The 13,927-nt window shown below is 35.2% G+C and overlaps 1 protein-coding gene across 5 annotated transcripts in view; it reads left to right on the forward strand.

Moving 5' to 3' along the window:
- The window catches only part of clip1.S (CAP-Gly domain containing linker protein 1 S homeolog), a 62,576-nt gene that overhangs the window by 20,748 nt on the left and 27,901 nt on the right, over window positions 1-13,927 (forward strand). Inside the window, exons 9-17 of one of the 5 annotated variants that reach the window (XM_041580362.1) lie at window positions 2,114-2,218; window positions 4,043-4,069; window positions 6,649-7,596; window positions 8,209-8,325; window positions 9,597-9,654; window positions 11,196-11,279; window positions 11,702-11,858; window positions 11,982-12,147; window positions 12,819-13,034. In XM_041580362.1, the coding sequence (XP_041436296.1) occupies window positions 2,114-2,218; window positions 4,043-4,069; window positions 6,649-7,596; window positions 8,209-8,325; window positions 9,597-9,654; window positions 11,196-11,279; window positions 11,702-11,858; window positions 11,982-12,147; window positions 12,819-13,034 (1,878 nt within the window). The remainder of the gene's footprint in view (window positions 1-2,113; window positions 2,219-4,042; window positions 4,070-6,648; window positions 7,597-8,208; window positions 8,326-9,596; window positions 9,655-11,195; window positions 11,280-11,701; window positions 11,859-11,981; window positions 12,148-12,818; window positions 13,035-13,927) is intronic. The other 4 variants (XM_041580365.1, XM_041580363.1, XM_041580364.1 and 1 more) reach the window with 4 other exon arrangements.

A 13,927-nucleotide genomic window follows, 5' to 3' on the forward strand; every position in this document is an offset into this window, starting at 1 on the left:
TCCCCACAGGAAAAAATGACTTTCACCAGTTCTAAAATAGATAGCAAATTTTGTCCTAAATGTCTTGTGTGATTTGTATTTTTTAAAATAGAGTGGAATGATAAACATTGATTTAAAAAGAAATTAGATTTTATAAATAGTCAAGCTAAGTAAAACAAGGAAGTTAGACCAAAAAGTTTCCATTTAAAAAAAATAAATAAATAAATAAATATAGTCCGTTATACTTTTATATGTATGTGTGTTATAAAGTGGCACACGGTTTTTTTATATATTCATAGTTATATATTGAGCTTTAATGAGTTCATTGACAAGGTAGGAAACTTGGAGGATTTCCGGATGGGACCGCCCTTGCTTGAAAAAGCTTTCTTCCATTATACTACTTTTTCAGACTGCTTGATCATATTTAAGAAGTCTTTAAAAAGTGCGATGTCTGTTGGCGGCTTAACAAAATGGTTTTCACCAAACCATGTCTTGTCTGCAGTGGTGTTGCAGATGTATCATTCTTCAATGTGTTTTTTGTGGATGCCCGGAGAACATCAACTGTAAAGTTTGATGGAGGAGAAATAATTGTCTGGCTAGGGTCCCTGGCCCTAGTGAAAGCAAACCTTAAAAGGAAACCCTGTAGAAAAAAATCTGTACCCACCACCCCACGTAGACCCCTCTCCCACCTCCCCCCAGGCTAACTGGCCCCCGGGGAAATGCCCCATAATTTATACTTAACCCTTGTTGCAGATTCTGGTAGCGGACTTCACGACATCCATCTTCCAGGTCCTCGGTAAGCTGACTGGGAGATCGGCAATCTCCGTCAATCTCGTCGCATGCTCAGTTGTCGAAAACTAGCAAATTGCTCAAACTGCGCATGCGCCGACATACCGATCTCCCAGTCAGCTTACAGAGGACCCGGAAGATGGATGCCGCAAAGAATCTGCGACGAGGGGTAAGTATAAAGTATGGGGCATTTTGCCGGGGGAAGTTAGCCTAGGGGGAGGAGGGAGGGGGATATACGTGGGGTGGGGGATACAGGGTTTCCTTCTCCTTTAATGCTACAGTGTACAATGACTTACTTGCCAATTCCATGTTTCCTACCTTGCAGCAATAGTTTGAGAAAGTCTATTTCCTGTTTCAGCACAAAGTCCCTTTGAACAGGTCTGTACAAAATTGGGTTGCTGGGATGAAAGTAGTAAGAACTTCACAAGCCTAAACATTTACTTGAACTCGACCCACCTGAACAACGAGGAGCTAAATTGTAACTTAGGAGCCCAGCCTGATTGTCCAACATATGTGCTTATCATAACTAATTCTGTTGTGACTAAATGGACACAAATTGTGCCTACAATGTTCTAATATCTGGTGGAATCCTTGTTGTTTTTGGAACGAGATGTTGGACAGACGGGTGTCCAGACACTTTTGGCCATATCTAGTGCAGGCAAATCGTTAAATCTTATTTATACTAAATTGTTAGTTTTAAGAATTGTTGTTTAGAGTGCTCAAGCATTAGCTACCAAAAGAAAAAATGGAGCCCCGAACTTTAAACAATATATTGCTGCTCCATATACTATTAACGCTTTAACAAACTGCTTCTGTAGTGTCAAACATATCTCTATTAAATTATTTAGTAAAAAACAAAACAATTAATAGACACTTAAATAGATTCATACTCAGTGCTAAAACACTAATAAAGTGCATTTGTTTTTAGTGCACATTAATCCTATTGCTGCCCAGGGAAACGGTACCATGTCTTAATACTCAGCTTTGTATTAACAAGTGAGGAGATTTCAGCTTGCCAAAGTATTAACAATATAAAATGCTAATGCATTTCTTGTTAATTCTGGAAAAATGTAATTTTACTTGCTGCATGCACCTATCTTATCTTTCTACTTATTTCCATTTCTGTGTGTCTTTCAACACATCATTGTCTGTCTTCTTTATTATCTTGATCACCCTTTTCCAAGCATCATATTAGTCATTTTTCCCCTTGTTTTTCTTCTGCTTCATCTTTGCTCATCTATGGTCCAATGGCACTGGAGCACGGCCTGCATGTAGCTCCTTCCTCTTTTGCTGGCATGTGATGGTGGCACTGTTGTGTTCTCTTCCTCTCCCTTTTTACTAACAGACGCAGACCAAACTGGAGCATGCCCGCATTAAGGAGCTTGAACAGAGCCTGCTCTTTGAAAAGACCAAAGCTGACAAACTTCAGAGAGAGTTAGAAGATACTAGGGTAATGGTTTTCAATATTTAATGGAAACACCCCTGGAAAAACACTGTTTATAATAACTTTATTCAGCTAAAGTTCATTTTGAAGTGATGGAGCCAAAACTTATCATCTAGTTTTTACTTTGGTCTTTAGATCAGGGGTACCCAACTACAAGCCTTAAACACAATAGATTCAATTAATTCTCAGTTCAGAAAAGTTTAAGTGATCAAAATGACCGTGACCTCACTTTCAGACAGGGATATTTTTAAAATGCTGGTCTGTAATGGTTCTTAAAGCCTGGAGTTGGACACCCCTGTATTAGAAGTCTTCTCAGAAGAGGAGAATGGGAATTAAAGTGCTCTTTTTATATATGGTTCTAGCTAATTAACTAAAACACATTCTACTGTTGTTTGATAAAAAGTGTCAGTGTCCTGTACTGATGGTGTATTCTATTACATGCCCAATTTCGTATGTGTAATATTATTGCATGTATAAATGTAAGGATAATTGTTTTTGTTTGTGGATACAGCGACCCTTCTCAAACCTATGACTTTACTCACAGCCCATTATGGCTGTAAAACAAATTCAGTGGAAAAGAAGTAAAAGAATTGAGGGTAATTTTTCCTGTGAAACCAAGGCTGGCTTTCCATGATTAATAACACCTAGGGGCAGATTAAGCTCGAGTGATTGTTCGAATTTCAAAAACTTTGAATTTCGAAGTAAATTTTTGGGTACTTTGACCATCGAATAGGCTATATTCAGTAAAAATCGTTCGACTATTCGACCATTCAAGTACTGTCTCTTTAAAAAAGACTTCGACTTCATACTTTGCCAAATTAAAGCTACCGAAGTGCAATGTTAGCCTATGGGGACCTTCCACAGCACGTTTTTTTTGTCGAATAAAAATCGTTCGATCGATCGCTAAAAATCGTTGGATTCAAACGATTTAATCACTTTTATTCGACGGCAGGATTGCCAGATTTGTAGAAAAAACTTTGAATCAAAGTTTTTTAATTCAATGGTCGAATTTCAAAGTTTTTTGTACTTCGAAATTCGACCCTTAGTAAATCTGCCCCTTAGTGCTTTAATATTAGCTACTCTGGGAGAAAGGAGCTACTGATTTTCTGACCAGTCTGCTGCTTTTTATTATATTGTTGTTTTTTTCCCATAAATTGTTTATTTTATTTGTGGAAATATAGGGGAAAAGAAAAACGCCACGTACATAAAATAATTTAAAACCAATAATTACTTGCATGCCTTAGGGGGGTGATTTTATCAATGCTCAAATTCTTTTTTAATTTTTGTAGCTGAGATGGCTCTAAAACTCATAGATTTACATTATGGTTTCAAAACCTTGAATGTTCAATATTAATTAAGTGCAAATAACTTGAAAAACTCTGATGTAAAACTTTGACATATACGCTTGCAAGTTAATGTAGAAGTCAATGGGCGCTGCCCTAGCCAAAATTCAGGCATTTTTTTTTCCTCCCCATTTCTAGTTTTGCAATTTTTTTCCCCACAAATTTACATTTTTATAAATATGCCCTCCCAGTCAAAACACAAGGTGTTCAGAAACAGTGTAAATTACACCTCCAAAGAAAATAAATTAAAAAGAATTCTCATTCTGAGGTAGGACCCCTGTATAGGATCCAATGATTCCATATTTTTCTGAAATGTCAACCTGTGAATGGTAATGCTAGTGAGTTGCTCCATAACTAGATATTGTATTTTTGTCCCCATAGTTATATTTTATTGTGCTTTTTTACTGTTTTGGGTACTGCATGGTCTCCGGTAGAACAAAAACTGTGTATGGTGTTTTGCACTATTGACATTTCTTGTTATTTACAGGCCAAAACACGGCCAGTATCTCTAAAAGTAAGTAATGAGTGCATTTTAGGCCCCTTGTCTGCTGGAAATACAAAAAGTTGCTTACGGTGGTAGGGTTTGCACTAATATCTGCTTTCTTGTGTTTAATTGAATTTGATGGATGTTATTGCATATAGAGTTTAACATTTATAAGGATTTTATCTTTCTGGGACTAATACAGAAGGCTGCAGTTTCAGAGAGCCAGAGAGATGTTTATACATTGGCAGCATGCTTTTAAATGGTGTGGCCTTTATTCCCCTTGTGTTTCCTTAAGTTTTTATATCTAACATTATATCTAACATTATAATAACTCTTTTGGTAAAGTAAAAAATAGCATAAGGAAAGACTTTAGACGATTCACTCAAAGTTTTATTTGAGTTAAACTATAACTAGTCTGTTCCTGACTTTTGTTTGCAGGAATACTTTAAAGTGCTAGAATAAAGATATTAATTTTTTGAAGTACAGATCAAGGGCGGATAGGAATTTACTCTCTCTGATACTTTAAGGCGCAATCAAAGCACCCACTTGCAAAGTGCCTCTCATTGAAAACATTGGGAAACACCCAGGTTTTCTGCCTTAAAAAGTAGTTATTTTGATAACTTCTAAAAGTAGCAGTGATTGTCTGTTCCTAATAGATAGAACACTACTGAACTGAAGTTGGGGGAAGTGCTTGGGAGTAATCCAGTCTTGTAATTGTGCTTACCACAAGCAATATTGAACTTTGTGTCATCTGTCTTTTTCTGGACCCATTGTTGTCATGTTGAGCCTAGTTGTATAGGCAATTCTTCCATAAACTGCAATAATGTAATGAGTAATTTGATTGATCCTTTATTTGTTGTGTTTCTCCTCTGAACAGGAGATTGGTAATTTTAGTTAAGATTTAGATTCAGAGCTATATTATTCTAATTTAAAGATGGCTTGGAGCTTGGACTTTCCTTGTGAATACTTTTAGATAAAAAAAAATCTACTTTCTTTTCCATTCAACAGTCCCCAGTATATTGCTTTGAGAATTAGGAATGGTGTAGCTGAGAGAATAGGGGACGGTGCAGCTGAGAGAGATGCTGACTAAGTAGAGCTGCTACATCAAATGCAGCCAATGTGGGAGGCATGAGAATGTTTGAGAACATTTATTTCAAGATTGTATCATCATTGCTTCAAAAATATTACGGTAGCTGTTTTTATTGTTTACCCTATATCATCGCCTATTCCCAGAAACTAGTTACATAGCTGTGTGTTTACTCAGGCAGTCATTCTCCCTTGGCTGCTCAACTGGCACCAAGTTTGGAACAGTGGCAAGATATGAAAATGCTCTTAAAGCAAATACATTGAGTATAACAAATTTTTATACTGCAAAATGCAGCTTTAGATCACAAATTTCCTCAGTATATATCATTGTTAAATCACAAATAAATGGCTATGAATTGCATCATTTCTGATGCAGTCAGTTGTGTGCGTTTTTAGGTGCAAAATGCAAATCGAGCACAGCAAAGACAGGACGGCTTAATTCCAGAGATTCCTTATTATGTCCATGCTCACTATACTTTGCACCTTGCAAATAGCAAATTGGAGAAAACTTGTACAAGATGCAAGTTGTACAGAATGTTTGTGAGCAAGTGCCTTTTGTGAATTGATTTATATTTTTGCACTTTAAATTGGGAGACTAAATCTTCCATAACATACTAGTACTAAGTTATTTTCTAAGTTCCTTTTAATTTTTTTTGTCTCAAACATAGGTATTATTGAAAGAAGATTGTATTTGTTGATAAAGATCAGTTAGCAAGCACATTACAATAAGAATCACAGCAAGCACATTGGAATAAATATCCCAGCTTTTACCTCAAATACAAAATATTTGAACAGATATTTTCATATTCCATAATAGTCTGTCCCTGTCTGTATCACATCTGAGTACAGGTTACAAAATGTAGATAAAAAAAAATGCTTCATAGTGTAGACCCATAACATATTACTTTTTTGGTGTTCTGTTTAAAAGACCAGTATAGTATGTATTTTGTATGTAGTGTTTAACTTTCATTTATCTTTTTTAAGCAGATACAGACGTATGGGTATTGCTTACTGGGGAAAAATTCCTTTCTCCACTGATGCATATGAGTGGTTTTTGTGATTTCTTTTTAGAATTTCTTGAGGTATTATTTGTGTGTTGTGTGCCCTAGTGAGCTTAGTTGGTAGCTTTAATTCTGCACTTTAAGGAAGTAATGTTTTTAAATTAATACGGACACTTATTTATGTAAATGCTCTATTGGTGCAATTACCGAGATAGTATAGGATACTTCTAAAACTAAGGTACTGTTTTTGACATTGAAGATTTTGTAGAACTATAAATTAATCTTAATGACTGACATTTGTCTCCAACATAGTGGGGAAATGTATATACTTATACACCTGGACTATTAATGGCATGCTACAATGTTAACTAATGGTGATATTTAATATGACACTTTATTTTTCAATATGAGGTTTTTTTCTAACTATACGTTACTGAACTACACTGCTGTTTAGTATGTATAAAATGAAAGTTTTAATATACTTGCTTTTTGTCTCTCCGTAAAATGAATTTTGAACTTCAGGTGGCAACAGTTTCTGAAAAATCTCACATCATGGAATTAGAAAAAGACTTGGCTCTAAAAACCAAAGAAGTTGCGGATTTAAGACAAAGACACATAGATAGTGACAAGCAAGCTGGCAATGTTGATACATCACTTTCTCTACTGCAAGAAGTCAATTCTTTACAAGAGAGCATTGCTACAATGACTAAAGAACACAATCGTGAACTCGATTCTCTCAAAAATAAGCTTAAACATACAGAAGAGAACCATGCAAAGGAGATAGGGGCATTGAAAATATCTACAGAGAAGATATCTAAAGATAATGAAACACTAAGGGTAAAGCTAAACCATGCAAACAAGGAGAATTCAGATGTAATTGAGCTTTGGAAGTCAAAATTAGAGCGTGCAATTAATTCAAATCAGGAAGCAATGGGAGAACTAACTCTTTCTTTCAATAAAGGCACCAGTGCGGAAAATTCTGCATTGATTGAGTTTAAGGCTCAAATAGAAAATTTAAAATTAGAACACCAAAAAGAGATGGACAGACAGAAGAGTGCACAAGATAAAGAGCTCGCTGTCCATCTAAATGAAATAGAAGGCTTGAAGACTAAACTTCAGGAATTTAATGAGGAAAAAGAAATGGAGCTAGAGACCATGAAATCAAAGTTGGAAACTGCAGAAGAGCAACATCTTATTGAAATGGAAGACACTTTAAGTAAACTCCATGACACTGAAATTAAGGTAAAGGAACTGGAGGTTTTGCAAGCCAAATGCAAAGAGCAAAGTCAGATCATTGATAAGTTAACAGTTCAAATAAAATCTGCAGAAGAGACTCTTGTGAGTTTTGATACAGTGCAGAAAGCAGAGTCTGAAAGTAAAATAGAAATCATGAGATATAAAGAGAACCTTGAGGCATCTGAAGTTAAAATTAAAAGTCTTGAGGCTGAAAAGAGTGCAGAAACTAGCAAGGTTTGTACCATTCACCATTGTTTACTTTATTTTTCTTTTGCTTATTTTATTTATGTTTTACGTTTTTTTTTTTTGTTTTTTTTTTAACTTCTAGCCACAATATTATTAGTTTGTAATACTGTGGCAGTGTTAAAAGGAACACTGATTTAATTAAATTGGAAAAAGTAATACTGAAATAGTAAACCGTGGCAAATTTTGACATACCATTACCATTAAAGGCCAGCAACATTAAATATAAAAATATATATACATAATTAATATGTCACCTTTGTTTAGAAAAAAAGTCACTAAGTTTGCCCAGGTGCAGTAGTAATCCACAGCAACCAATAATATGCTTGCACTTAAAGGAAACTTCAGTGTTTAAAGTAGTCAAGGAGCACACAGCAGTAATTTGCTTCCCTGAAAATAAGCTCTTCTGTAAACCATATCTTCACTTTAAAGTCTTATGTTGCTGCTTTAATTATTCATAGTCTTATATAGTTTAAACTTTCCCAGTGTTTTGTCTGTAAAATAATGCTATTAGTTTATTTTCTGCATTCATTCTTTTCATCATTCCTTTTTTTGTTATTTTTTTTTATTGCTATTTTCATTTCATCTCATTAACCTAACCAGGCAAATGATTTGGCTAAGGAGTTGTTGGAGCAAACAGAAAAGCTTTCTCTGTCTGAGCAGAAACTAAATTCATTTGTTCAGATTAAAGAATCTTGGGAGAAAGAAATAGAAGACTTGGTAAGATCAATTTATTATGTTATGATCTTTCTAAAAAATAAAAAAAGTTTTAAGCTAATGGCACACCAGGGTATCTTGTTCTCCACTATACTCAAGTACAGAGAAGAGTCAGGGTCTAAAAATTGCCACATGTTGCATGTCACTGCCTAAGGCAGATGTTTCAGAGACAGATAAATCATTGCAAATGTTTCTGAGCAATAAGTTCCATCAGCCTAAGGTAAATATATACCTTAGGCAGTTGTCTCACTGCAATGGGTAGTTTTGATAGTCTCTGTACTCTTCTGTGCTATAATAATATTAATAGAAGTGTTTAGAATGCACCTACCTGCCTATTACCATAAAAATACACAAAAACATACTTGTTCAGGAAACACCAAGCTGCACAACTATTACAGTTTCATGTTTTCGCTTAAAAATTCTGTGAAAGTTAGTTGTTTTTAGTTGGGCCTGTAGCTTCTGTTACTGAATTTAATGGCATGTATGGCTACACATTTGGTTTATTATTTGCCTATTAGTAACTCTGATGACTTTTGCAAAAAATGCCCAGTGAGCTTACCTATAAATTGGGATATTTTTTTGCAACTGCCAGTAGTTCATGGTCACAAAAAATCCTGCACTATGTTTGTCAATAAGAGACGTCTGTGCAGTGGAATTTGCTGTCTTCAGGATTCTCAAGCCTATCATTTTTTAGAGATTGATTTTGGGAATACCTGGTAGTCGGAGAGCAAGGACAACTGTGAGGCTAGAAAAAACTGCCCTATGGTTTGCTTACACCATTTTACATTTTGGCTGATTATTAGTGTTGATAAAAAAAACATCTTTTTCTGCTTAGATATTTGCAATCATCAGTAACCAAAAAAACTGTATTCCATTTTCAGGTATGCTTATAAATTGTTTAATTTCATTTGAATAGACTGAATATAAGGGCTTGGATTACAATTCCTATAGTATTTTTTTCTGTGCATATTTAGCCGTTTAGCTGCTTTATTCTGCTAGCTAGAACTGCACTTCATACAACAGTGTTTCCACAATAGTAGTACAAAGATTGTCCTGATCTGTTTTAGTTTATCTTAAATGCCTCAGAAAAGGAGATATGGCTCTTTATACCTTCAAGCCAAAGTATGCAGTGAAATGTTCTGTGCAAACTAATTGCAAAATAATGTATGTTCTACTGTACAGAAATTAAGAGAATGGTTGTAAATATAATCTATCTTGCTTTTTAATGATATTGGATTGAAATACTTATGCTATAACATATTTTTATCTTCTAGAAAAAGGGTCTTAATAACTCTTCTGAAAGTGCAAATTTGCTTCAAAAAACGTTGCAAGGTGAGTTTTGAATCTGGCATATACTATACATACAATTATTTCTATGTAAAGGAAATGTAAACCATTTACATTACATGTACATTAGAGGATATTATTGACATGTAGTGGGGATCTTTTTTCCCATTGAAAAGATCAAAGAGGCCACCCCCTTGAAGAACGCAACTTTCATTTAAGCAGCATAGGTGGCTCTTCACAGTGAAGGCAGTGAGGTTATGGCATGTCCTGCAAACAGGTCAACTAGAAATGCTTGAAAATGTTGTAGATTACAGAAGTGCTCAGAAGAACACTGCATTAATTTGTTTTAAGGCTTTACATGTTCTTTAAAAGAGAGAGTTTTCATTGTTAAAAAATGCGCTCCAGACAGCAGGTGTCAGTAATGCATCCAGCAAATTAGTCTCATGCACAGCCTGCCTCACAATCACCCACTCTATGGAGGGAATTTGCATTATTCGTCTCTAGTTCTAGGGCACTAGTAATAAATAAAACATCAGTGTAACAAGATTATAGGAGATGTGGCCCTTATTTTATCACATAGAGGCTATAAACTGCTTTCAGCTACATTTGATGACTTATGGGCAGATTTATCAAGGTTCGAAGTTCAAGTTCATGGGAGTTATTTAAAACTCCCATGAACTTGAAATTTATTTAAAAAAATAGAATTTTACAAGGTCGGGTGAATAGGATCAACCCGCAAACTCGAATCTAATTGAAATCGAGTTTTTTCGCTGAAAAAAATTTGAAGGTCCGGAAGGCTGCAAACTCCAAATTGATCCCATTACGTCTACCATAAGCTTAAACAGCAATTTGGCAGTTTTAAGGTGGGGAATAGTCGAATTTGAGGCCAGTGTATGATAAATCTCAAAAATGAATTTGAATTTATAAAAAAAAACTTGAATTGAATTTTAATAATTCCCTAGTCAAATGTGACCGTTTTTGCCATAAAGAATTCGGAATTCAAATTTTTACTTCGACCCTTGATAAATCTGCCCATTAGTGTATGGTTTTTCCAGACCTTAGAAAAGATTTATTGATTTTATAAATTGCATTCCATAACATTGCACACCTACAGCTGCTTTGTAAGATTTCCCTTTTCTGTATATGCTATAAGAGGTAGGGAGCATTGTGAGGGGGGTGAGAACATAGGTGCATATAGCCTCTATGTGTCTAATGTATATGTTGAAACAAATAAAATCAATGATGTTAGAAATAAATTGTCCCTTTTGAGAGATAATCACTTGTGCGGCTTGACCTGCTTTTTTTTTCCCCACCGATCTTGGCAGGACACAATACATAGCTAGTAACTGGCATTTTGGGCATCTTTTTCATGGCCCTTAATCCATGTGTTTTATGTGACCCTCACATTGAATAACTTAATTGCAGAGAAGGCAGGGAAAAACACACTTTGAAATCTTCACATTAGATTTGCACATCGCATTTCTCTGAATAAATTCCTTTTCTTATAAGCCTACTGTATCCCACTCCCCTGTGGGCCCATTTGCTAACACTGAAGCGTTAAATTATGTTTTGTTTGTTTTAAACAGAAACTGTCAATAATTTAGAGCAGAAAGAAAAGCAGTATGAGGAAATGTCCAAAGAGCTGGATCTCCTGAAGCCACGCTTTGTTTGTAAGTTGATTTTAGTCTCTGTCATATATCCTGTTGAATATTATTTATAGTTGGAGGCTGGCTGCTCATTTCTTAAATAGGCATTATCTTGATATAAAACTTGCATGTTCCTTAAGTTACATTTCCCCTCTGTGGTTAGCTGTCAAACTGTGAGTGGACAGTGTAAAATGTTATATGAGCCTTTTAATGAAACATTATGAGTGAGTACCCTCTTTACTTTTAGGTTTATGGTGTTGCAGTGAATATATTCCACTGTAACTCCATATTTCAAAAAATTGCAGCAGCACTGTTACCACCGTGCTTAGTTGGAATTATTGGGTACTTTGTAAATATTTTTAGTTATTTATTTTACTAGCACTCGTTACTATCTCAGTACTGATCATAATTAATTTATTGTAGCTAATGTCTCTCTTGTTTTCCAGCTCTGGAAAAATTGTTGAAGGAGTCCGAAGTGAAGGAACAAAACTTCCTATCAACCAAAACTAAACTAGAGAAACAGATATCTGAAATGATTCAGTCTTCTGGTGATAGCTCTGCTCAGTTGACAAACTTAAATGAGGAGCTGCAATCTAGGGAAAGGTAATATGGGCCAATAAAATATAAACAAATGTCTATGCACACACTGCTTAGTGTATTTGCATGATAACCATATTTCATAACATTTTACATGAAAATTTTCCTTAAGGAAATTTGTATGTTTAGAAATTTAGATGAACTTCGTGCAGAACACTCAAAAGCACGAGATTTGGTACATGAACTAGAGGAAAATATTGCTCTTGTGAAAGCTGAAGCTACAAGAAACTATGAGGAGGCACAGAAATATCACCAGGAGGAGGTGGAGAAAATGACTTCCCAATTAGGAGACCTGGTAAGAAAAAAAAAAAAAAAGAATAATTTACAATATCATCTTAGTACAAAACACTGTGATCTTGTCTGCAACAGCAAGAAGTGTCTTTGCACACAAATACAGGGCTCATTGTCCAACAGAATTAGTAAATTACTTAAGTGTGAAGCTGACAGGTGATAGCAATGTTTGCCTGTCCTAAATGCTATACACACACACACTCTCTCTCACTCTCTTCAGGTACCGACAATCGAGCAGATTTATCAAGGGTCGAAGTGAAAATTCGTAGTAAAAAAATTTGAATTTCAAGCTATTTTTGTGTACTTTACCATTGAATAAGCCAAAATTCGAATTCTATTTCAAAACTCCCATTACTTCGAAATTCGACCCTTGATAAATAAGCCCCTCGGTATTTGAAGCAATACCAGCCAGGGTGCAGTTCACAAGATGCACTGAAGAAACTGGAAACAAAGGTAGATCAAGCCCAAGGTCAGCCTCCACAAATAAATTCTCACCTTGATTCACCTAAGACCTGTGAATGCGACCCTACCATATAAATATATACATACATACCACAATTTTCCAAATTTACATAGCATAACAGTGCACACAGTTAGTAGAACCCATACGTGTTTATCTTATAGGCAATTATGTCAACATTTTAATGGTGATTTTTTTTTTCCTCCACCCCTCAGAAACTCGAAATTGAAAAGAACCAGACTGAAAATAAAGAACTTCAAAAAAATCATGATAAAATAACTGCTGACTTGAATACCCAGCACCAAGCACTGGTTGGCACATTAAAGCAAAATATAGAAGAAAAAGAAGATTTGTGGAAAACAGCCCAAGCTACAATAAGTGATATGAAGGTACAAATGGAGGATCTAAAACAACAAACAGAACAAATTCAGGTACTTAAAACCAAGAGTAATGCTTTGCTTTATAGTATTGTGTTTTTTTTAAAAGTAAAGTAATTCTACTGAATGGAAGGTAGAGAGAGCGTAAAAGAGAGAGACAGAGAGGGAGAGAGACTGAGTTAATAGGTTTGTGAGAACCCAAATTTTTGCACCTTCTGTTAATATAAATGCTTACCTGGTACCCTGGGCCAGTACTCATGTTTGTTAAAAATATTGGACTCTTTTTTTGGAACCATGGAAAGCAGTTTGTAGTACCTGTTGCAATGACAATTCAATGTGACCCAGATACCTTGTTGATTTTTCTACCCCAGTCCCAGCAACAGTTGCTACAGTATATACAGGCAGTAGCAAAGATCGCCATGCTATTCAAGTGAAAAATATGTAGTTGTTTTGGTATCACCATAGGAACACAGTGGCCCAAAAACACACCGGCATTTCAATAAGCCCAATTGTGTGGACCACTTTTCCGGAGTTCCCCATGAGATTTGAACCAGTTGAGATGCCTGCTTCAATTTGACCATTTAAATAATTACCCGCAAAAGAACAAGTTCTATTGCTTTATAAAAAATATTTGCATTTGAGTGAATATGTCAAATGTTTGTTTTCCTAATATGTAAATATGTGGCTTGGTCAGTGAAACTGACAAGTTCAAGTAGTGATACTTGAGAATGTAAAGAGAGTTGTTGTAAGAAAATTATTTTTACTTTGTAACAAAGGCTTAACCACTGCGTACATATTTTTTGCAATAACTTTCTGCAACTAATATCTTTTATATACTTCAGGTGCTATACAAAGATCTAACATTTTGTTGCCCATTTTGCTACATACCTCTCATGATTTCACATAGCATTACCTACGGGCTGCTATTATTTTTCATTTGTTTTTGT

Source organism: Xenopus laevis, chromosome 1S (assembly GCF_017654675.1).
Source record: "Xenopus laevis strain J_2021 chromosome 1S, Xenopus_laevis_v10.1, whole genome shotgun sequence".
Classification (NCBI taxonomy): domain Eukaryota; kingdom Metazoa; phylum Chordata; class Amphibia; order Anura; family Pipidae; genus Xenopus; species Xenopus laevis.